At 43.1% G+C, this 24451-nt stretch overlaps 1 protein-coding gene across 4 annotated transcripts; it reads left to right on the top strand.

The window, feature by feature from the left end:
- The first annotated feature begins 242 nt into the window (after positions 1-242).
- TXNL1 (thioredoxin like 1) lies at positions 243-23497 on the top strand. Of its 4 annotated transcripts, none has more exons than XM_083575867.1 (9): positions 243-677; positions 743-1145; positions 8002-8098; positions 10685-10858; positions 13152-13274; positions 13506-13575; positions 14515-14687; positions 16221-16325; positions 23232-23497. In XM_083575867.1, the coding sequence occupies exons 2-9, from the start codon at positions 934-936 to the stop codon at positions 23259-23261; spliced, it is 984 nt and encodes a 327-aa protein (XP_083431993.1). In that variant the 5' UTR covers positions 243-677; positions 743-933; the 3' UTR covers positions 23262-23497. The 4 variants fall into 4 exon arrangements, 3 of the variants coding, with proteins under 3 accessions (XP_083431993.1, XP_083431994.1, XP_083431995.1); XM_083575868.1 differs by lacking the exon at positions 243-677 and adding an exon at positions 21013-21061 and having other exon boundaries at positions 821-1145; XM_083575869.1 differs by lacking the exons at positions 243-677; positions 23232-23497 and adding an exon at positions 19543-19776 and having other exon boundaries at positions 821-1145.
- Positions 23498-24451: the final 954 nt, after the last annotated feature.

Raw genomic sequence — 24451 nt, 5'->3', positions numbered from 1 at the left:
CAATGGGCTGCATGTGATTGGCTAATTCCGGGATTCTCCTGTAGGCCAATCAGGTTGCGGATTCACTTCCACCTGGAGCTGGATTGGGTGGCTCCTGCGGACCAATCATACTGCTGCATTGTTCTAGGACCAGACTGCTGCATTTTGGATCCTATTGTTCTAGGACCAATCAGACTGCTGTAGTTTGGATCCTACTGTTCTAGTACCAATCAAACTGGCGCATTTTGGATCCTATTCAACTCAGTACATAACAGGAGGGTGCCGGGTATGCACAGAACCGGAACCAATGCAGCCACCCAAGCTTCCCCCACTTCCGCGAGCCCTGAACTACGACGGCTGCCCTGAAAAGCCAATCACTTCCGCCCGCAAAGGTCACCAAGCTGAAACGGCAAGGCTTGTCAACCAATAGCGCTCCTCCCCGAAGCCGGAGGTCGCACTTTGCCCTTCTCCAAGATGTCACCGGCGGAGTCAAGCGGGTAAACCCATAGAGGTGGAACCACAACAAAAAAGTCATCCAAAGCCGCAAGCACTACTACCGGCGCAAACCCGAACTCTTTTTGTTATTCCCAGTGCAAAAGACGAAGCAGCGTCGTGTGCGTTTGTGAGGGGGGAGGGGAGAGAGAGGGGAAGGTTTACACTATAGAGTCGTCGAAGCCTAGAGCGCCCAACAGGGATTCGTGACCGGAGCCTTAAGGGTGGATGTGGAGTTCAGCACCGAGACATCGCCTAGAGCGCCCAACAGAGACTTTCGACCAATGGCGGCTTTCGCCCGTTGGTTAAGTCTCTCAACCGGAAGTGTGAGCCGCCGACCCCTCCCCTCTCCCTAGGCGCGTGAACCTGGATGAACTCTCAGCCGAGGGTGCCTGAGAGGAGGAGGAGGAAGGCGGAAGAAAGGGATGGCCGGGGCCGTGTGCGCCTGCGCGGGAGCGGTGCATGCTGGGCGCGGCCGGCCAGTCTCTCGCCCCGCCCCGCCCGCGCTCCTTTTCTTCCCGCGGTGACTTTGCACTTACCGGGCGTGTTGCTGCCGCCGCCGCCGCCGCCGCCAGGATGGTCGGGGTGAAGGTGATCGCCAACGACGCGGACTTTCAGAGCGAGCTCAGCGCCGCCGGCTCCCGGCTAGTCGTGGCCAAGTTCACCATGAGGGGGTGAGTAGGCAGGGCCCCTTCGGGGACCCTTTGCGCGTTCACACGAGCGGACACGCACACGTGTACGGCTCCCACTTTGAGGGAAAGGGGGGGCTCTCCTCCCCCACAGCCCCTCACAAGGGGACGGGAAAGGCGTTATCCCCATTGTATCACCACGTTCAGGTTTTAGTTTAACGCAGAGCTGTATGGGTCCGAGGTTGTGCCTGTTTATGGGATGTTATTTGGATTTGGGGGGGGGTGTTGTTGCTGCTGGCTTTCTGTAGCTTTATTTTAGGTTTCCCGGCGATTCCTGTAGGAAATTGCTCGGTTCGGTTTCGCATTTTAAAAAATAACTTACAACGTAGCAAAAGTAGCCAGAAACAAAAAAGTAACTATGTATTTTATTCGTTTTAAGCCGCCTTGAGCATGGTTTGATGGAGGCATACAAATAAATGTGTAGGCATGTATTTGTTTTATTTGTTTTGTAAGGTGTGTACACAGCTTGATTAAAAAACAAAATTTCAAAGCGGTTTACGAGAAAGATAAGACGTTAAAACCCAGGGAATTATTTTTTAACAACATACAAAAGTTAAAACACTGAAATAAATAACAGTTAATTTGACTTTCTAAGCTTGCTCATTCATATTATTTAAAAGTCAAATATATTAACCAGTTTTGATGAATTCAGTGACATGGGCAGCTAACATGCCTCCCCCCTGGGATCTGAAGCAAAATTGACTGAGGCTATATACTGTATATGGTTCCTTTTTCTTTGCATAGCAAATGATTTCTTTTCCTAAGCACACAATCTTATAAGTAAGGCCCATTCAGGTCACTGGGACTTACTCATAGGTAAGTGGGTCACAAAGTTGCAGCAGGAGGGTGTGACAGTAGAGAAAGCATATTGTCCATTACAAACGGTGAGAATAGATCTTGAGGTAGGGGGAGATGTACTTCAGGGTTGTTGTTTGCGCTGTTTTGTTTTGTGACTAGACACTGGAGGTGCACCAACTGGAGCTAAGTGCGAAATAGTGGCTGGGAGCGGCATAACATAGTTTTAACATTAAGGCTCAAAGTGCCTTTCAGTGCATGTTCAGTCCAGTAATTCATTTTATTTCCAGAAGTCTCATTGCAAACAAGTTCATTGCTAGTTCTCCTGTTGACCATATATTGGGAGGACAGTTCTCTCTTGCCCACTTTCCTGACGAGATCTGAAGTGAACAAGAAGCCATTGATATATTCTGATTATTGTGTGGGTCTGATTTCACTAGTCTCGCCAATTATCACACTTCTTTATTTTTAATCCACTTTCTAAAAGAACATAATGAAGCAACAGGTTCAGAAGCAGGAAGAAGCCCTATTTGAATATGGTGTTCAGCGTCAACAAGTGAGACTTCTGTGGGATAGTCCTCCCAACTTGAACCTTCAGGGCTACTTCACATGTTACAAAATTTGCGTTAGGAACAGTGTGCAGCCTGCCTTTACATAGTCACTGTTACCTCTTGTGTTGCAAGCACATGCACGTGTAGGAAGCTTGCCACCATCACAGCCGAGTTGTGTGACAGCAAGTAAGTAGCATGTAATTTCCTATGCAAAACCAAAGTTTTGTGGCATGACCCAGATAGGGAGCAGTTGTGGAGAGGGAACAGATTTTCAAAGCTGCCTACCCCAATAAGCACATAGTTGAAATGGTATGCACTGTCATTGTTATATTTACTCTGCCTTGTCTGCCTTTTAGGGCAAGCCCTCCCAAGCCCTATAGCAATAAAAATGCAGCCATTGAACAAACAGCATAAAGCAGACAAAACAATCTCTAGGGGTCCAGCAATAGTATCAGTACAAAGACTTGGCAGAATTTTTAAAGAGACCTTCTGGTTTGCTTAAGCCTGCAAGAGGGAGGGCTAAGCAGTGCTTTTGGGTGACAGGATTTCCAAAAGTGATATCTTTACATCTGCTGGGCTCTGCTTCAGAGTTCTAGCCTGAGCTGCTGTTTCTCTGTAGAGTCATCATCATTCCCCAGATTCGTTATTACAACTTTGTCTTTCTCTGGGAACTAAACCCACACCCTAATTTGGGTTTCAGTGATATCCTGTGACTAATTGCTGTACTTCCTGCTTTGGAAAGGAATGCTCTTTTTGCAGTGAGTAGGAGATATTTTTAGGAGATATTCTGAAGGTGAAATCCTGGATTCATACTCTGGTTTGAGAGAAAATTGCAGTGTGCATCACGGTAAACCATAGTTATCACTAACTTGGAAAGTGGAGAAATAAGGAGTATATATGCACAAGGGTAGAGGAGGACCATGTGTGTTTGTAGGAGTTCCCAGTTGCTAAACTACAGTTTGGCGATTAGAAATAAGACACTTGAATAGATCTGATTCATTAAGTTGGTGTGATGGTATAGAAGAGTACACAGTCCAAAGTTGGCAGTTTGGTTGGGATTATAACCTCACACAGGGTAGTCTGGGAAATGTTATTTGACATGGGAAAACTAAGTGAAAAGGGAGCTCAAACAAGTATGGTCCTGAGGAAAAAAGGAATGTTACAGACATGGGGTTGAATAAAGGCGCTGTAAAGGACGCGGGTGGTGCTGTGGGTTAAACCACAGAGCCTAGTGCTTGCCGATCAGAAGGTCGGCAGTTCGAATCCCCACAACAGGGTACACTCCCGTTTCTCGGTCCCTGCTCCTGCCAACCTAGCAGTTCAAAAGCACAAAGTGCAAGTAGATAAATAGGTACTGCTCTGGCGGGAAGGTAAACAGCGTTTCCGTGCGCTGCTCTGGTTTGCCAGAAGCGGCTTAGTCATGCTGGCCACATGACCCGGAAGCTGTACGCCGGCTCTTGCAGCCAGTAAAGCGAGATGAGCGTCAAAACCCCAGAGTCTGTGACAGGACCTAACAGTCAGGGGTCCCTTTACCTTTTAAAGGACCTGAAACAGAACATCACATGAGACCCATCAACAGAAGTGGGATCCGCTGTACGTTACAAAGAAGGAGCATATGGGCAATCGGTTTGCTAGGCCCACTCTAGACCTTTTCATGGCAATTTGGGCAGTTGTGGTTTCTGCTATTGTTGCAACTAGAGCCAATCATCATTGATGTGTGTGAGTTAGAGAAAGCGTCACTTATTTATTTAAACCAGCCAACTAACTGTTGGGTTGCAGATTTCTATTCATTTAATGCTTGTTCATTTGCTGGCAGTCTATGTAACAGGCAGAAGGGAATAGCAGGTATTACTGGGTGGATCAGTCAGGGTGGGGCAAGTTCAGTAGGACCCAAAGAAATAATATCACAACTAGTATGTCTCCTGTCACTGGTACTGGATGTATTTCTGAACAGCTGAAGACGGTAGCCCTGTAATAAGTTTTGGAAAGTTGTAAGGTGCCACGTGCTTGCACCTAATCTTAACTGGGATTGAACCTTATCAGAACACATTTGGTACCAGCATGAGAACAAGCTAACCAGCAATAGTACTGGTTAGCTGAGCATTATTGGCCATGTGAGAGAGCTAATTTTTTCAGTTTTAAAAATTGGTAAGGTGGACTGAAAGTATGGCTAAACTGGTAGCTAGGGTCTGAATTTGCCTCGTGCTGGTACTTTTTACTATTCACTAGATTTTGATTGGACTTGTAGAAATATTATTTTGTTGCCCCACATTTCATCTTGAAATTATTGAAGGTATCTGTTGGCTTCTAATCAGTTTTTAAATGAAAATAGGATAGAGCTACTTGTGAAATGGTCACCTGCTATTTGATGATATTAGGCCACAGTCAGATTTTGTAAGGAGCCAAGAAGATGGTGGTACCCAGCTTCCTTCGCTGAATCATCATATCCTCTGATAGTGAAGGTATGGACGAAGGATTGCCCTTTCTCCCTACCATAGCCATGGTGTCTTGTGTGACAATTTTTGATGATTTCTCATGGAGGCTATCCCTTGGGGTCGTCAACAAGATCCAAGATGAACTTTTGTATCTCTTGACAGTTGCTTATGTTAGCTACATCATAATACCTTGGCCTTCATAATGGCTAACTGTATTAAAGTACTTGGCCATTATTCGATGGTGATTGTCTAGTTAAATAACAATAACAACAATTTATTATTTATACCCCGCCCATCTGGCTGGGTTTCCCCAGCGACTCTAGGTGGCTCACAGCACACAAGAAATTGTAAAACATCAGACATTTAAAATTTCGCAATGCAGAGTTGCCTTCAGCTAACTTTGTTTTTTTGTCAGATGTCTAACCCTCCACTGAAATATGCTATCTTGTTTTTCACTGGGACCCGTTCTGTTGTGACTACAGGAATAGATTTCCATTTTAATCAGTATAGTTCTGCCCTCCCTGATTCCACTATGTAAATCAGTGCCAACTCACAGAATACTTCTGTCTTGCCTACAATACATTCTAGCGGGAGAAGCCAGAATTGTGATCAAGCCCTGTAAAGATAGAGAATTAACTGACGTGAAGTTTTCAGAGCTGTCTTTTTGGTTATGTCCTATTGCAGTATTGAACTGTTGCGCTTGGTAATTTTCTGTAGCAAAGTCATTTTCTCTGCAGTCAGCTTTTACAGTGGAAAATCAGTAGGACATCATTGGTGTCATCCACTGGCAGAGAAACTGTTGACAAACATACTGAAAATGACTAAGCTTATTATCCTGACCTACAGAGGTCTGTATAGTAGAGAGACCTAGTAGTTTGGGGTAATTGAAATTCTTTAATGCTGCTAGCAATAAGCTTTAAACACAGACGTAAGTGCTAGTTGTAACCAAATTGCCCCTTTCCCAAATAATGGTTTGGATACTTGAGCAGAGAGAAAGTTATTGTAAATAAGGAATGAAAGGTGGGGGAGCAATGAGAAGTGATGGTGCTGTATTGCTTTTTCTGCTGATGGGAGAACATATTTTGCTCAAGCTGTGTTTTCCATAGAATTCTTTTCCCATGCCGGCCAGTTTGATAAGAGGTCTTTGGGACAGACTGAGGTATTTCAAGGTCAGTGTAATTGTGCATTTTGCTGAGATGCTTTGTTGATGGATGGTTTCATTTTTAATGTTATGACTATGTATTTTTACTATTGCTGTATTTTTACATAGCCTGTAACTATACTGGGTGAATAGATGAAGAGCAGATTCAAAGTTGATTAAGCAATAAACAAATAAAATTGTGTTCTTGTCTAATTATTGAAGCTGCCCGTGATGTTTTTCTTGCACTACTTTTACCTTTCTCCCTCCTTGTAATGGATAGATTAGAACATAGTCATATTTCTTTGCTGACTTCAGGCGAGAGGGAAATTACAATTTTTCTCTTTTTTTAGTCAGGTGCATGGCTCTGCACAGTTGTTTGTATTCAGGAATGTGAAGTAGGAACATAAAATATTGGAATGGTGTGTATGGGTCCCCCACCTTGGCAGCTGCCAGCATAAAAATAATTTCCCTTACTCTTGAGTTATCAACGTATTGATTAGGGTCTGGGGAGACCAGAAGCAATACAAGTCTTTTGCACTCTTTTTGTTTTCCTCTGAAGGAGGGCGGAAGATGAGCTATCCACTCTTCCCTCCCGCTGAATTCTCTGTGCAAATCGAATGACTTTGGGAGGACAGGGAGGGAATTGGTGCCATTCACAAATAATGGATTGCTCAGTTAAGTGGAGCCAAAATCTGCGGCTCCTTGACACTGGAAATGTGAACCTAACATGGAGAGAAATATTTAATAATCATAAATCAGAGATGCTGTGTTGGTGTTAGTGTGCGTGCAAAGTGGGCCACAGAAATATTCGTATGTGGGGTGTGTGAGAGAGAAGATGCAAATTGTCACAATTCCTTTCCTATGCTTGCTTTTGTAAGTCTTGGAATGAAGCAAAAGGTGCTGTGTTGTACTCTCCAGAGAGCAATATATTTTAATAAGCAAGAATTATTACATCACTAGAAAGCTGGATGTTTACTTACAGCTTGGGGAGTATTTTTTATGAGAACCATTAAGTTCTCATGGTTTTCTAGTTACCTATAGTCCCCGAGCACCGTGGAGTACACAAATTATGAGATGTGTTTCTAATGCCAAGCTTTGAGTCAGTTTTCTACGAAAGGGCGATCACTGTGGGATTGCAATTGAGTATAAAAGGATTTTGCTTTACATAGGCTAACCTGTATGCTTTCATTATGCATTTTGCTGAGAAATGATGATGTAGTCAAGTTGACTTGAAAAAGTGTCGGATATCAATCCCCTCGGTCTGAAGATGTTTTGGGGATTGCATGTAGCCAGTGCCAAAAGCAGAAGCCCTGCATCTCCTCTAGGGCTGGGCGATATAGCAATAGTCCATATCGTGGTATCGGTTTCATAATTTTTGACTTGGCAATATAGCACAAATCATGATGTGTGTGTGTATGCTATGCAAAAATCACAATGTGGGAAAAACTGTGAAGCCAGCCAATGCCTCTACATAGCTCCATCCTTATTTCAGACGTTGTAATATATCAGTATATTGTGATGTTTAGCTGGTGATATATCACAGAGTTGAAAACCAGATATCTCCCAGCCCTAATCTCCTTCCCTGTAACATCTAGCAAGCTAAAACACGTGTTGTGACTTAGGGTGGCAATGAAACTTACAATGCTGCTGTCAGCAGCCAAAGAAAATGGGAGAGAAGGCCAGGTGCATAATGGTGGTTTATTTTACACCCCACTTTCCTTCAGCAGAGCTTGATGGATTTCACTTCATACTACTGGAAGGAAGAAGAGATGGCAGTGTGAGGGTTGCTGTTCTCAGTACCAGCCGCACAATCTCTGTTATCCTTAGCTTTTGCCTACTTTACCATGTGAATCCCAAGGGGGCTGCAGTTACCTAAGTGGACGTGCTGATGTGTGTTGTCCTTTTCTTCCCCCTGACAGATGTGGCCCATGTTTAAGGATAGCCCCTGCTTTCAACGCTCTGAGCAATAAATACCCCCAAGCGACATTTTTAGAAGTGGATGTGCATCAATGCCAGGTGAGTAGTGTTTGTCTATGTGTGCATGAGCATGTGTCAGTGAACAAGATTTAACTCCTACAGGTGTATTTTTTTTTTGATATGTGGGATATAAATGCAGTCCAGAAATAAAATAAATATTTAAAACATTTTTTCCTAGAAGCCTGTTGACAATCAGTGGGCACACCTACCTCAGAGGAGGAATAGGCTGTAGATTGTCCTCTGAAAGGCAAGATTGGCATTTATCAGGAGGGGAATGCCATGTAAATGTGTAAGGGTTAAGTTTTATAAGCATACTGCTTCTCATGTTATTATTGGCAAGAATTTGAGTTATATGTTGATAGAGTTCAGGTTTGCTGCTGTGGGTGGAGGTACATTCAGCTGTAGACAGATCTATCCATGATAACCATTCTAATTCGGTGGTTCAAAACAAGCAAGCTGTCATGTGATGGATGCAATGATCCCATGGTAAATTGGGTCATTTAATTTTTTTTTTATTTGAATGTTGTGGTTACATTTATCTGTAGTCTACCAATTTGCCTATACCAGTGTCTGAATCAAATATTGGCCAGATATAATGAACGCTCGGGGCTTTCTCCTAACTCTCGTGATTTCTCCACTGAGATGCAGAGGTGACATAAAACTCCAATCAAATATTATTCAGATTGTATTGCCAAATTTGGAAAAACCTTTTGTAATACAGAGTTGACAGAGCTGGATCCAGAAGGGACCCTCAAACTGCGAAGCTGCTCGTTCAGGGGGAGTGCAGTCCCACCCAGGGCAGGCAATTGACCAATTTCTCAGGCACAGAAACTACTTACCCACAGTAGGGGTATTGCCAGGATTCAAGCTTGTGCTGCCTCTCCTTATTCAGATCATTTTAGAGTACGACACAAATCTTAAATAATCAGTATTTCGAGGGTTAGGAATAGAAAGTTCTGCTGAGGTGACATTTTATGATGTGTGACTTGCAGTGGATAGAAAGGTTCAATTCAGCTGGCCTTTTGAGTGACTTCGCTTCAACCCTCTGCAAGCAACGCTATGTTTTTCAGCTATTAACTTGAAGCCTGGTAGCATTTAATGTCAAATTCTGGTTTCCTAGTGTTGTATAATTTGGCTACTTGGAACGTATTTGGTTTGTTCTTTCTGGTATAGACGTTAAATTCATCCAATAAAAGGCTTTTTAATTATGCAGGAGTATTGTTGGCATTTAACAATGCAAGTTGTACCGTAAGGCTTACATTATTAAATTTAAGCCATTAAAAAGCTGTTGTTCATTCGCTCTTTTATGAACAGTATCTTGGGTACATAGTGTTAGGAGTCTTATCCTTATTCTCAGTATAGTTATAAAACTTTGGAAAATATCATTTGGTGCAGTTTAATCTTGGGTGGTTTTAACTTAGTGCACAGAGTCTAAAGAAACTTGCAAGTGGTCTTTGAAGCAAAATTTTAAAAAAGAATGTGGCAATACAGTGTTCTTTCCCTAGTTGTGCAGGAGAAAGCTGGCTCTAATAGTCCTTGGCTAAGGCTTAAGCAGGGACGCGGGTGGCGCTGTGGGTAAAACCTCAGTGCCTAGGACTTGCTGATCGTAAGGTCGGCGGTTCGAATCCCCGCGGCGGGGTGAGCTCCCGTCGTTCGGTCCCAGCTCCTGCCCACCTATCGGTTCGAAAGCACCCTTAAGTGCAAGTAGATAAATATGTACCGCTTTATAGCAGGAAGGTAAACGGCCTTTCGGACGGCACCGGCTCCCGGCCTCTTGAGCGAGATGAGCGCGCAACCCTAGAGTCGGTCACGACTGGCCCGTACGGGCAGGGGTACCTTTACCTTTTAAGGCTTAAGCCTGTATCTCATCTCATGTGCAAAAACAAGATTACATATATAGGAATTCTGGCCACATCTAAAAGTGCATGGAAAGATAGTAATAGGATCATAATTCGCTTCACTTTTGTGAGGGGAAGACATTCAGAGAGCTTTTAAGTGTCGTCTTTGTCTTTCAACAGTGGATATGTGACTCCTGCCTGTCAACTTTTTCACAGTGCTTTCAAAACTGCTGCAAAATTTGACACTTGGCCAGTTCAGATGTAAACTACGTGGCTTAATAAATCATGGCTTATTAAGAATTAGTGTTTCCCTTTGCTCCTCCCTTGCACATCATCTTCATTGTTCCTATCAGGGATTATTAAATTGAGATCATTATGTCTGAACCAGCCCAATGGCTCAATTCAGGCACCATGCCTAACGATGGCGTGATTTTACAAATAATATACAACAGGCAAACAGTGCTTTAGCATGCGCAGAAGTGCTCTTATCGCGCACGTGCAGTAGCGGCGCCCTACCTACGAACTTTTTGGGGTGCGAACGGCACCCTGAAACTGATCACGTTCTGTAGAGGTACCACTGTATTAAAAAGTCATCATGAACACCTTTTTCTCTGTTGGAGAACAACATAGAAAATCGTATTTCCAGTTAGCACTATTTTTGCATGTAAGCAGCAGACATGCTGATAATGATGTTTATGTGGGTGACCTGGGATGATTGGTACTCTTTTGTTCATTAAATGCTAAAATCTTGCTACACATTGCTAACCATTGACTTCTCAAATACTAGGGAACAGCTGCAACCAATAATATATCGGCAACCCCAACGTTTCTTTTCTTCCGGAGCAAAGTGCGCATCGACCAGTATCAAGGCGCCGACGCTGCTGGATTGGAAGAGAAAATCAAACAGCACCTAGAAAATGATCCTGGAAATAATGAGGATACCGATATTCCAAAAGGATATGTATGTATATTTTATCTATTCTAGTGGATTATTATCTGTGCAGTGTTAAAAGATTTGCATTCGAAAGGATCCAGAGGATCAGGATGGAGCTTCCATGCAGGTGCAAAAACTCTTCTCATGATCTGGGACTTCTGAGGGTCCCCTTTCCACTGCAGTCCCTCCTTGCTCTCTCCCTCCCCTTAAATAATGCCTTTGAAAGTTAGAACTTCACCTCCATCCTGGGCAGCCTCTGTTGCATCAGGAGGGAGGGAGAGATACAGAATGTATTGATGCATTTGAAAGTCAAGAGTACTTTTTGAATCCTAGCCCAGATTATAGAATTTTGAATTTCTCTCTTTCTCCATCCCTCCACCCCTTCTCTCTCTCTCTCCCTCCCTCTCTCTCTCTCTCGCTCTCTCACACACACTCAAACACACCAAGCTCTCTTTCTGTTGCTGCTCTTACTGCACATGCAAAGTCTTTATAGCTGGTGCTCACAACAGGCCTCTTGTCTAGCAGCTGTGGAAAGGGGAAATTTTATGTTGGGGATTATTAGGAAGAGGATTGAAAATAAAACTGGTGATAACATAATACCTTTATATGAACATATGGTACGTATGCAGAACTGCATACAGTTCTGGTAGCTGAACAGGTTATTGAAAACCTGGAAAATGTTCAAAAAAGGGTACTAAAATGTGTAATGTTGCTTGGTGTCTAGGGAGCACATAACCCTCAAAATACAAATCCCCTTTCAGGTGGTTTAAAAAACCCCCCACATTCTCCTGGTTATGGATTCTGCCCTGAAGAGCTGGGAACAGTTTTCCCCAAGGCACAGGAAAAGCAAAAAGTGGCCAGTGAAGGGGAAAAAATACCAAATCCACAGCAAGTCCACATAGCTATTGGGATCAGCCAGAATGTCTTAAATCATGCGCAGCTGTTTGAGTTCTCTAGGGGCAGGATCATTGGGGCAGGATCCTACACTAAGCAGTGGAGTGGAGGGGAGTTTGGAAAACTTTTAGTCCCGATCTTGAAGTCTTGAGACCAGAATTTCTAATCATCTTTTTGTCAAACACCACCTTCAAGGTTTTGCCTTGACTTAAGAGAAAATAGCTGTCAGCAGATTTTTTTTTTTAACCATCTTTCCTTGTTGAGGTTTTACCTTGGGGCTCCTGAATGTTGCAAATCAGGGCTTGTCTGACAGCTGGAGTGACACGTACATGTAAATGAGAACCTTAATGTGACAAAACACTCGACTGGAGCTGTCATCTTCATGACAGTTTCTGAGCATCATTTGATATAATATTCCTCTTAAAAGGGGTCAGCTTTTGCATCCTGCCCAAAATATTAATACAACCCCTGACAGAGTACAGTGTTTAATATTTCAGCCAAGTGCCAGTGCAGCTAATAGTTCAGTAGCTCAATAAAAGCACACCCAGCTGCTGCAGTGCTGTGATGGTTTGTTTTCCAAATTAGCAAATGCAATCCATTAGACTTTGCTGGGAAACTGTATGTGCTAACCTAGAATTATGTTAAATGCAAGAATGCATCTCTTTTGAGATGTTAAGTACTTTAAATTCACAGCTAAATAGACGCAATCCCTGCTACCCAGTTTACCTTTTCAGCTGAATCTTTTTCCTGTAAATAACCCCGTGAATATAGGCCACTTGCATTTTCACCAGTTCAGAGTTACAAATGTTGTCTGTACTGCTGTGTTCATTGCGTCTAGTGTGAATGCAAATAGTTAAGCAAATAGTTAAATGTAATAAGCAGTTGTAGCAGCTTTGACTTCCGACGAGGCATGCAATTCCATCTTTTGATGTGGCATTTGCTTCTAAAGCTTTTCAAAACTGTCCTGAAGGACACAAAAGTGAAGGATTGCAGAATTGTACTTGGACTGTCTTTTCAATTAGGTAAATAGATTTTTGCTCCTTTGGTGTTTATATTTGTTTTTATTATTTCAAGTGTTCTGTTTCTAAACTGCCGTCTTGCCAAAGCACTCATTGTAATTTACAACACGAAACAACAACATACAGCAGCCTTCTCCAACCAGGTGCCCTCCAGGTGTTTTGTGCTACAACTCCTATCCCAGCCAGCATAGGCAATGGTCAGGAATGGTTGGAGTTGTCCAAAGTATGTGGAGGGCACCAGGTTTGGGATAAGGGATGAGAAAACAGGGTGGCTAGGAAAGAGAAGGGATGATCAATCTGCATGGGAAAATAAGTGCCGCTTGGGTTTTGCACGTTTATCCCCCTGTAAATGTCTTATAAATGTATAGCCCAGCCGGGTGATCATTGTCACTGTCTCTTACTTCTAGATGGATTTGATGCCATTCGTTAATAAAGCTGGCTGTGAATGCCTTAATGAAAGTGATGAACACGGGTTTGATAACTGTTTACGTAAAGACTCTACCTTCCTGGAATCAGACTGTGACGAACAGGTATTTTGCCTTCCAGAGAATATTGCTTTATACTATCAAAAGGACAAAGGTGTTCTTTTGGCTAGAATAGTACTCCCATTTTTATGCATGTTTAAAATAATTCATCTGGGGGTCTACGTTGGTGGTGACCATCCGGAAAAGAGTAGCATTCTAAATCCATGTGCAATAATGCTATGGGTCAATGCATTTGAGATCCTTCTTAGATTTTTTTTTCTTTTGCTCTCTCCACAGCTGCTTATTACGGTAGCTTTTAATCAGCCTGTCAAGCTTTATTCTATGAAGTTTCAAGGGCCTGATAATGGTGAGTAAAAAGATTTCCTCTTTCAAGAGAAGCCATCTATGCATGCAGCCGCTGTTGATTTTAAAAATACAAAGCATGAGACACAGGTTCCTTGCTTGTGGCCCTATTCTCTTGCTCCTAAGTCTTAAAGTCTGGACCTGACCATAAAACACATTGCCGCCATACCATCAAGTTTCTGCAAATGCATTCCAGGCAGTGCAAAACTTTGCAAAACAAGCTGGCTACTCCAGTTTTGCTGGTATATTTCCAAGAATCTGCATTTACGAAATTATGTGTTGTGTCACTTTTGTCAGGTGACATGTCAGCATAGCTATCTTTTGGCATCATTGTTCTGAAGACCATGGTTGCTAATAAAGTTAATTTCTATTGCACCTATTTTAATTGGGTGAGGTACATATATTGAAATGAAGGCATGAGATCTGCTCAGAAAAGGCTAGGGACAAACTCCTCAGCAATAGGAATGGAGTCTGGGCAAGTCCAGTTAACCTTCTCCCCAGCTGAGGTTGGAATTGTGCTATGTGTAGTCACTTTAATGCTTTAGCCTGCTAAGGGTAAACTTTTGAATGTTCCCCGTAACATTTAAAAGTCGTACAGCCTGTAGCAATCTTCCCCAGCTCCCATCATCCCTGACCATTGACCATGGTGGCTTGGGCTGATGGGAATTGAAAGTCCTACAACCTCTGGAGAAGACTGGCCAGTAGTGTTAAGTGCAGCCCTTACTAACTAAGTAAAGTTATAAAATTTAAGCGAGTGATGTGCTTGCTTCTGATAGAAGGTTCTTTGCCTTGGGGTGCAGATCGGACATCATAATTTGCCTGTCTCGGTTCTTCTGAATCTACATAATTTTGGTACACAGAAGAACTTTGAAATACTGTCAAATATATAAGATCATGTTTTGAGGGTTTTTAAAAGAGTCGGTGGCATTTTTTTTAATCGCAGGTCAAGGTCCAAAGTATATAAAAGTGTTTATCAACCTCCCTCGATCAATGGATTTTGAAGAGGCAGAAAGAAGCGAACCCACTCAGGCCCTGGAGTTAACGCCAGATGATATCAAAGAAGACAGTATTATCCAACTCCGCTATGTAAAGTTTCAGAATGTTAACAGTGTAACTGTGAGTATAAACCTTTGAATTCATTCCTGGTTAACAGAATCCTATGACATTATAAAAGGCTGACTCCAAAGCATGGTAGATCCGCCAATAACTTTTGCCACTTCCACCATAGTTTTAATGCAGTTAAGCCCAGCTAAGTTTTTTTCCCTCTTGCCTCTTAGATACAGCAACTGGTAGGGATGGGAGCCTGGAATATTCAGGCTTGCCAGACCCAGCTCCTGTCAAGCTTGAGAGAGAGGAGAGCAAAGTGAAGATGGGTCTGGGCAGACAAAATCGTTTGTTTCATAGACTAGTAAGAAAACCTGATGCAGTCTCATGCAGCCTATTTTCATCTGTTGTTTCCAAGAGGCTTATTTGAAGGTCTAGCTATTTACCTTGATATCTACTTGTTACTTTGACTTGGTAGCCATATTGTATTAATACAGTGGTACTCGTTTTATGAACTTATTCCATTCCTAAAGTCCGTTCTTAAACCAAATCCGTTCTTAAACCGAGACATGCTTTCCCTAATGAGGCCTCCCGCCGCTGGTGCCCTTCCACTGTTTGGCTTCTGTTTGTAGACCGAGGCAAAGTTTGCAAACCAGAACACTACTTCCGGTTTTGCAGAGTTCGTAAACCGAATACAGTAGGTACCATTGTATTCATCACTAGTTCCCCCAATACCTCCCCCAAAGTCTTATTTGGCCCTTCAACAGAGGTTGAGAAGGAGGTAGGGATCTCCTTTTTTTGCACTGAGGGTTTCCGGAGGTCAGGATCGGCAGGATTTTTCTCACACTTATTTTTTCGAACCTCAGTGCAAATGCAGGCTCAGAGGACGGATTGCTTACTAGTTGGGCATCCTTCTCACCAGATGGCCAAGGGCACTTGACCCCTGCAAGCTTAGAAGTGGATTTGGTGAATAGTAGTGTAACTACTATTCACCAAATACGCGGGACACGGGTGGCGCTGTGGGTTAAACCACAGAGCCTAGGACTTTCCGATCAGAAGGTCGGCTGTTCGAATCCCCATGACGGGGTGAGCTCCCATTGCTCGGTCCCTGCTCCTGCCAACCTAGCAGTTCGAAAGCATGTCAAAGTGCAAGTAGATAAATAGGTACCACTCCAGCAGGAAGGTAAACGGCATTTCCATGTGCAGCACTGGTTCGCCAGAAGCGGCTTAGTCATGCTGGCCACATGACATGGAAGCTGTACGCCGGCTCCCTCGGCCAATAAAGTGAGATGAGCGCTGCAACCCGAGTCGGTCACGACTGGACCTAATGGTCAGGGATCCCTTTACCTTTAGTGTATCTCAACTCTTCTGGCCAGAAGGTGGTGACATCCTTTAACTGCCTGGTTTAAGCTCCACCGTGGACTTGAATCCTATCATTTAGTTTATACAACTCAAACATTTTCCATTAACAAACTTGAAGGGGTAGACTAGTCAGCCCTGTCCCATCTTCCCTTCCCTTTGCTTTTCCCTGAACTTCAAATAAGTTGACTATTTTGTGGGCTATTGGATCCCTCCACATCATGTAACTGATCTTTTCCATTTCAGTTATTTGTCCAGTCCAATCAAGGTGATGAGGAAACGACGAGAATTTCATATTTCACATTTATTGGAACACCAGTCCAAGCAACAAACATGAATGATTTTAAGCGGGTATGTTCAAATCTGTCTTTTAAATTGGAGACTGGATTGCAGTTTTTAAAAGCTGCAACGGACAGTGTTAGCCGAACAGCTCCCCATAAGTGTAATAAATTGTGAGTTCTGACTCTTCAAAGGTATTCCATTCCCACTACAACTGATGTAGCCTTTTTGCTTTAAAAAAACAATGAAGAGTGGAATTTGTCTTGGATATTCTGTCTTTGATTTTTTATGAAGTGTCCAAAGAATGCACGGTTGCTTTAAAATGTTTGCAGAGCCAAATGACCTCTTAAGCCAGGGTTTTCCAGAATTGATTGCTTTATCTCCAAGAGGCCAGAGTTAAGAGCATCTAACCTACTTTTCTATGGTTGTGAATATGGAGCCATGTTCAGATAAAAATACGAAAACCAACAGAAAACATATGTCTTCATGCAGAATGTTATTCTGCCTCCAATTCTGTAATGGCAGAATATAAGAAGCTCTGCTGGACAGTAGCAATAGAGTGTATAAAAAGTCAGCAACACAACTGGAGGGATAAGAGAAATTGTGATTCATGTTAGTCCTTTGATCTTTAGACGCCCTGCTTAGGTACTCTATAGTTTCTGAACCTTTCCCAACCTGGTGTTTTCCAGATGTTTTCAACTAGACCTTCCACCACCCTGACCATTGGCCATGCCTCATGGGCCTGATGGGAGTTATAGATCAAAACCTCTATAGGACACTAGATTGAGGAGGCTGCTATAAAGGGTAGCAGTCTGTTTCTCCCCCAGATTCTTAGCTTGTGCTGTAAACCCACAGATGTGATCAATAATCCTGGGCTGACAACAAGTGTGTCAACTACCTAAAAGGCAATGTTGCAAGGCAGAGGAAAGTGGGTCTCACCTTGTTAATTAATTAGCCTATACCAGATGTGGAGAACCTTTGGGCTTCCAAATGCTTCTGAACTAAAACTCCTTCCAGCCCCACCAAGCATGGCCCAGTGCTGTAGTTTAGCAACATCTGGAGGGCCAAAGATTCTCCACACCCACTCTGCAGAGTGCAGTTTAGATGAGGCTTTAGAAAGGAAACAAGATGTGATAGGGGCATTTTTGGGAATCCCTGACTTAAGAAGTGCATTTCAATATTGCAAATGTGCATGGTATTTTGTATGCAGACATGTTCGGAGCGAAGGAAACTCTTTGCACAGAAAACTTGATCATTTGTCTCAAGTGATCAAGGTTGACTTGAGTTGCTGTGCGTTGCCCACAAAAAAACTTCTTAACTGTTTGTGGTGTGTTTTAGTCTTCATGTTTGTCTGCCCAGTATAGATTCTATACTCCATGTCAGGACCATCGAAAGAGCTTTTTCAGATACTGGGCAAAAGTAGGAGAAATGTGTTAGCATTAGGTGTTCTGGGTACTGTAAGACAGAGCACAATAATGAAATAGAAGAGCTTTGGGTAGCCAGTAGAACAGATGCAATGGAAAGCAGGGCTCCTGTACTTTTCACAGGTGTGTGGAAATAATAGATTTTATTGGATGCAGCTTGCCATGCAAGAGAGACAGAAAACCTGCACCTACTAAAATTATTACTTCCGTGTATCCTAAAAGGCAAAGAGCCTTGTCCTTATGACAGTAGAATTTTCTATCTGATCACTGACAGTGCAATTCTATACGTGCCCACTCAAAACATCCCGTAGATTTCAATTCAGAAGTACTGTATAGGATTGCACCCTAAATCGTTGTAGTGAAAAATAATATATATTGCTTATCTAAACTGTAGTTTTTATGTGCACATACTGAGATAAATTGGGGTGTTAATGGTCCATTATTAAATAAACAATACTGAATATTTAAAGTTAAGTTTTGCAAGTTACACCAAAGTTTTTAAAGGCAGGGATGGAACTAAATCCGGATTTTTAAAAGTGGCGCATTCCTTTTTAGCGACTTAAGTTAAATGTGCATTGGAAAAGAAGGGGCTGCTGCTGCTTCTGCAAAGTGTTGCCCAGCATTCTTCCATGGAAAACTCGTTTCTCTAGACAAGCCTGTCTTACTGGATGAGCTAGCTTGCCTGGAGTGTTCCTGGTGTGGCCCCCTCACCTTGCTTCAGCAGTGGTGGTATCTGTGTCTCTGAGGATGGAGGCCTGATGCTATTGCTGAGAAGATAGACCTAGCAGAGAAGTATCTGTCGTTATTGGTGCTGTGATGGTGGAAGAGGAGCTGAGAGAGCTCTCTGAATTGGAAGTGGTGACTAACAACTGAGGAATACTCCTGGGAATGGTGACTAGATGAGAAGCCATTGGAGGCCAGACAGAGCCATCAGGCTGCCATTTTTCCCTCCAGCCATAGAGATACGCATCACTACAATATAGCTTAGCATCTATACGTAGAAGATCTGAATTGCCTCCAAAGTTCCAGAGCAAAAGCTTGGCTACATGGCATGCATGAAAAGTCGGGACAGGGAACATCAGACCCAGGGGTCATTTTGTGGCTTTCCACATCATTCTGTGTTCAACTTGAGAATGGGGCACCTTGGAAAATGCAAGACCAGCTTTATCGTATCAATAATGCAATGGAAGGACTTTGACTTACAGATGTATTCAGAATAGCAAGGAAAACTGATACTTTATAGCACTTTATTCCCGCTCCCCATAGAGGATTGTGAGTTCTAGAACTTCTCCAAACTTCTGGCCCCCCTCAAAATAGCTTCCCTTGCTAATATCTCTTAAGGTCCTAACTTCTCTCTTCTTGCTTTGATTGGAATGTAGAGTAGACTAAAAGGCAGCTGAAAGTAGGACTTAAATTACACTGCCTGAAGTAACACCTAGGGGCTTTCATTTTTATTGTTGTAAGTTCTTCCATTGCTACCATAGTATTAAGTGAAGTCTGGGAATGCTTTGCTTGCTGCATGTGTTGCTCAAACTTTGCAGGCTTAAAATGCAGAGACGTGTGCGGGAAGACAGAGAGAGGGAGAGCAGTCTTTGCTGCTTAGGTCAGAGAAAGGCTTGGCATGACCTTTTTCGTTTGCATAGATTTCATTGCTAATTTGAAATGCCAGATGTTAGGTTAAGTCCATATGGGGGGGGGGCAATAGAGCTCCTGCCACTCCCTTTAGCTTGGAGGACATCCAGGGTGTGCAGTCGCATGAGATACGCAGCCAGCTTTTCTGTGGCATGGCGCTTCCATCCCTTCCTGTTCACTTCCTACGGATTTTCCTTTGCTTCATTGTAACGCTCTGTTTCATTACTTTTCAGCATTTCCCTGGCCCAAAGAAATAAAAATGCAGAAGATTTCTGTTTCTTAAATGGTCTTTCCTCACACCGCCCCTTTCCCCTGCTCCTTCCGCTCATCTAGCATCTGCCTTCTCCTTTCCATCGCTTGGGGCATCATCACATCCTGCTCTGCGACGGTTTTCCTGGGTCTCTTTGCTTTTTTTTTATCCCTCTTTCTCATGGACTTCTCTTTGTTTTTAATATACCATTTTTTAACATATATAAAAAAAATCTTCTTTTGCACACCGTTTTTGTCCCGCCCACCCCAAAAAACCATCTCATTCTGTTATTAGATGCTTCAGAAATTCACCTGACAGCACATTATTTGCATCTTTGCATTCTCTATTCACTGTGAGTAACGGAGTTCAAAGAGGTCTGCTGTGTTCTCAACTGCAACTCTGGTCTGGGTGACCTGTGGCTAAACTTTTCCTGATAGGGATTTTTTTCCAGCTCCTGCACTTGCCTTGAAGACTCTTCAACACAATGAGGTTTTTCTGTCTCTCAAGGTTGAGCTGCCCTCTAATATGTTGTATGAAGCTGCCTCAAACAGAATCACCATGGGGCCTTCTTAGGCCAGTGTTGGTTGTCCGCTCTTGCACCAGCTCTCTGAGATAATCGTGCAGAGAAGATCCAGGCACTGAAACGGCGATGCTATGTGTTAACCATGTGCTCTGTCACATGTGTCATGGGCTCCCTCCAAGGCAACCTGTGCCCTACATCCCTGTAATCTGGACCCATGGTTCAATCCGCTGAGAGCCAGTTTTGCAACCGTGTGTTTTGAAATACGATACAGCAGCTGGTGTGAAAACTGAATGGGGTGGTCCATCTTAGGGTTCACACTGCCGCTTCAAAAAAGTTCGAGCAATTTAGATCTTATCTGTGGTGGACACGTTCAAGTGAAGTAATGAAAAATGAGGTGGTATCTCGGCTGGAGTACTGCAGTGGTGAATGCTGCCTTATCAATGCTGCCTTCTTAATCTAATGAGGAAGAGTGAGCCCAGTTCCTTGATGAAAGAATCCTACATTGTACATCCCCTGAGTGTGTCCATATTCTTCTGCCATTCATCATCTGGAAGTGCATTGTGCTCTGTGGCATGAGGACAGTATACGGCTAAAATATTGGGCAGGGTTACAGCGCATAGGGCATAAATCTGCCCACTTTTGAGTCTACAGCCAGTGTACAATTTAATCCTTAACCGAATAAAGCAGTCAAGGGACCTCAAGTCACCCACCTGAGTGAAATCTGCCCCTTATGGAGAATGAATTTTTATGTGAAGTGCACAGATAATAAGAAGCAGAAAGTGTGCCAGGAATAATGAAGTATTTCAAGAGGCGTTGCTCTGTTGTGTTTGAATTATCTTATTAGTCTCATGGTTGGAAATTGTTGGTGTAAAGTTGGGGGTTATAAATATGCTAACGAAACATCAGTATCAAAAATATTTAATTTTTCAGGTAATACACATGGGGCACTTGAGCATTTGAGCATTTCCCCCTCTGAATGGTATAGATGCGTACAATTATTATTTTTTAATGGTTGCTCCACCTCTGCTAACATTATAATTGTCTAATTTCTGGGTGTACCTGCTTAATCCAAACCTGTAGCGCAATGCTTTAAGCGCTACCGAAGAATAAACATTTCTCTCTCGCCTTTCTTGGATTTAGTTTGCCTGTTTATAACATGCTTAATTAAATCTTAATTTGGTTGGTTGTGCGTGTTTTTTCACTCAGTGTTGTTTTGTGAGATAATAATTCTACATTGGCCTCCGCATTTGAGAATCAATTATCTGCATGTCACGATGTAGAACGATCCTTATCCTGCAAGGGTAGGCTAGCCTTGAATTCCACCCCCTTGAAAGGGTGGACCCATCATTACTTAAAAGTGTGACTCCTCATAGTATTGACCAGCCTTCCCCAGCTTGATGCCCTCCGTATATTTTGGACTATAACTTCCATCAGCCCTTGCCATCGTCCCATCATCATCTTGATGACTAGAACTGGTGGGAGTTGGGGTCCACCACATCTGGAGGGCACCAGCTTGGGGAAAGGTGCTCTCGACCATGAGCTGAGATCCTTGATATCACTGGTGGCTTATAGACGTTGCACTTGAGAGTCTATCATCATCATATGAACTATCTGAACTGTGTGCTATTTTTTTAAAAGAAGAAGAAAGAAAATGCCTTCTTAAATGCACAATACTGTATGCTAAGTGAGACCTGTAGAATTAATATAAGCAGCACACCTGCCAAGGAGTTGTTAGCATCCCTCTCAACCAAACACAAGAATGTTTACTATGGGATAGATCTGAAACACGGTTTATTTTCTCTTCCTCAGCCTGATCTGCTGAAACAGTCGGCAGCAATAAAAAGTCCACATGTATTTTGTCGCTAACATGATGACCAAGGACTGTATCTTATGTTCCCTTCCAGTGCAAGGGCTCTTGTGCAACAGCATTTCAGTGGTTCAAAACAATTTGCCTGTGGAACAAGTCGTGCCTCTAAATGGCTTTAACTTAGCACTACATTTGATACAATCCCAAGGATTTGTACTTTGCTTACATAGAAACCTGTTACTTGCTTTAAAATGTAATTTTGTTGCCCTTGCCACACACAAAAGAAAATGTATTTATAGGTAGACCGCATACCAAGTGGAAGGCATGTCTGCTTAGTTTGCATTGTGATACTAAGACCTTGCAGAACTTAATGATTTAAGTGAAACTTCTTTCCAATGCGTAACCTCCTAACAATGCGTGCTCAGAAGTGACTCTACATTATTTCAATAGGGTTTACTGCCTGTAAGTATGCTTAGGCTTAAGGGCAGAGAAACTGATTCCATTCCTCTCTGAGCTGCTGCATTCCTGCATTCCCAGGAGGAAAACTTGGGGCGTCAAACCACTGTATGTGCCACCAGTAGGAAATGCTGTGAAAGTTAGGAGGTACATTGTGAGTTTGCACACTGGTAATGACAGCGTATGCTGTTCCGGCCATTTTCACGCCAGATCCCACCCTGCTGCCTTAGAATTCAGTGCACAGAGACCCCATCATTCCAGAAATCTAGTCAATATTGACAAGTTGCCTCTCCCTGCTGTGGGCGTGTTTCATACTTGACAGATTTATTTCTGGTGGGCCAGCTCAGGTAGACCCGACACAGCAATACCTTTACATCATAGCTTACTCAGCCTACTCTGGGCTCCATGACATTATAGGACATTTAGAGATAGTGGTTTAGCTGTAAGCATCTGAACGTGAACACAAGTAGGCAAGTTTCTTGGATGGCCCCCCTGCCCTAGGCAGTTCAACTTTGGTATGAACATGTAGGGATTGTATTGCAGTCAGTAGTTGAATAAGACCTTGTTTTATTGGCTGAGTGCATACTAAAAGTTATCCCATTTGATCCTCTGATCATTTTATTACTGGCTAAATCTGGTTTGCAAGAGGCACAGGGAACTGGCGGCGTTCCAGATGTTGGCTCATCAGCCCCAGCCAGTCAAGGGTGGTGAAAGTTGCAATCTAGCAAGAACTAGAGGCCAGAAGTTCCCTGTCGCTGGTTTACACAAGATCCCTCTTCCACTGGCACTAGAATGCATGTTGGGGAGTCTCTAGAAGACTTGCTTTTTTCAATCCATTCCCCTTTTTATTTGCCTAAGTTCTAACTCCACTTTTCTCTTTTCTCAGGTCGTAGGCAAGAAAGGAGAGAGCCACTAAAGTATGAGGAAAATGCTGGGAAGGGCCTTATTTACAATCAACATGGGATCTTCACATTTATTTCTAGCTCCTGGGAAATTGCTTGACCGTAGCCAGAGAGACTGTCAGTCTGTTCCACTATAATACCATTACAAATAAATCACTGCATTTTTGTTAATACAGGATTTCACTAAAAAGTGTTTTCTGTTGTAATCTTGGGTCATAAATTTGTAAATAAAATCCATTAATTTTGCCAAGTTGTTTAGTGCAAGATTTGCTGTATTCCTTTGAAGGTGGAAACTGGACTCGGGCCTCCTCTAACTTAAATATATATCTTTTTTGCCGAAAATGTTTAAATAACCCTTCATTTTCCCAGTCTCTGTTTTTAGAGATGGTTTTTATTCCAGGCGATTGAGGCATATTGGTTCGTCTGAATTCTCGGCAGACGTCCGTAGATCTTTGTCAGCTGTCTGTCAAAGTAGCTCGCTTTGAAAACAGGGGGCTTCAGGGTGTGGGGCCAAGGCCCCTTTGGTGACCTGCCAACAAGGCCCAAGGTGACCTGCCAACAAACCCCATTGACACAAGGGCTTCTCTGCAGGTTCTCCAAGGCTAGGTGGCCACGGATTTGGCTGAGGGGTTTCCAGTTGCTGACCCTTACCAGGTTTAATAATAGATGCATTTGTCCCGGTGCTTGTATTGAACTGTACATGTTCATTGAAAAAGACCTGAAGGGTCTCTAACATGTTTTACACAAAGACTGGTTCTGCTGCTGCTGCAGCATCCTATATCTCTTAGCTTATGCAAAGCTCTCTGGCTGTGGCCTCTTCCTCAGAGGAGTTTCCTATCTCCTTGTTTGCCGATAAATTGTAGTGGCTTTCCTGAATTTGTAGCAATCTTCAGATCAAATCACGTCTACTGTCCCTCTCAACTGGTGTTATTCAGAGACCCTTGTGTGGTTCTGCTGCATAAGAGCAAGAAGTATTGGTGGCGCTTTCTATGCCGGGGGGGGGGGTTGGGGGGGGAGTCCTCAAATCAGACTGATGGCATGCCAGAAACATCATTAGTGCTCAAAACTTCTATGGTGATTCCTTTTTTGTGAACCGCCCTTGGCCAAGGGAGTTCCAATACAGTTCCAGTTTCTCATGCTTTGTAGCAAATTTAAATCTAGATGTCAAAGTGAGCAGATCCTGGAGCAACGTTTAGCATAGTAA

This window comes from Podarcis filfolensis (genome assembly GCF_964270895.1).
Source record: "Podarcis filfolensis genome assembly, chromosome: 11".
NCBI classification, from domain to species: Eukaryota; Metazoa; Chordata; class Lepidosauria; order Squamata; family Lacertidae; genus Podarcis; species Podarcis filfolensis.
This window is presented reverse-complemented; position numbering and strand designations above follow the sequence as displayed.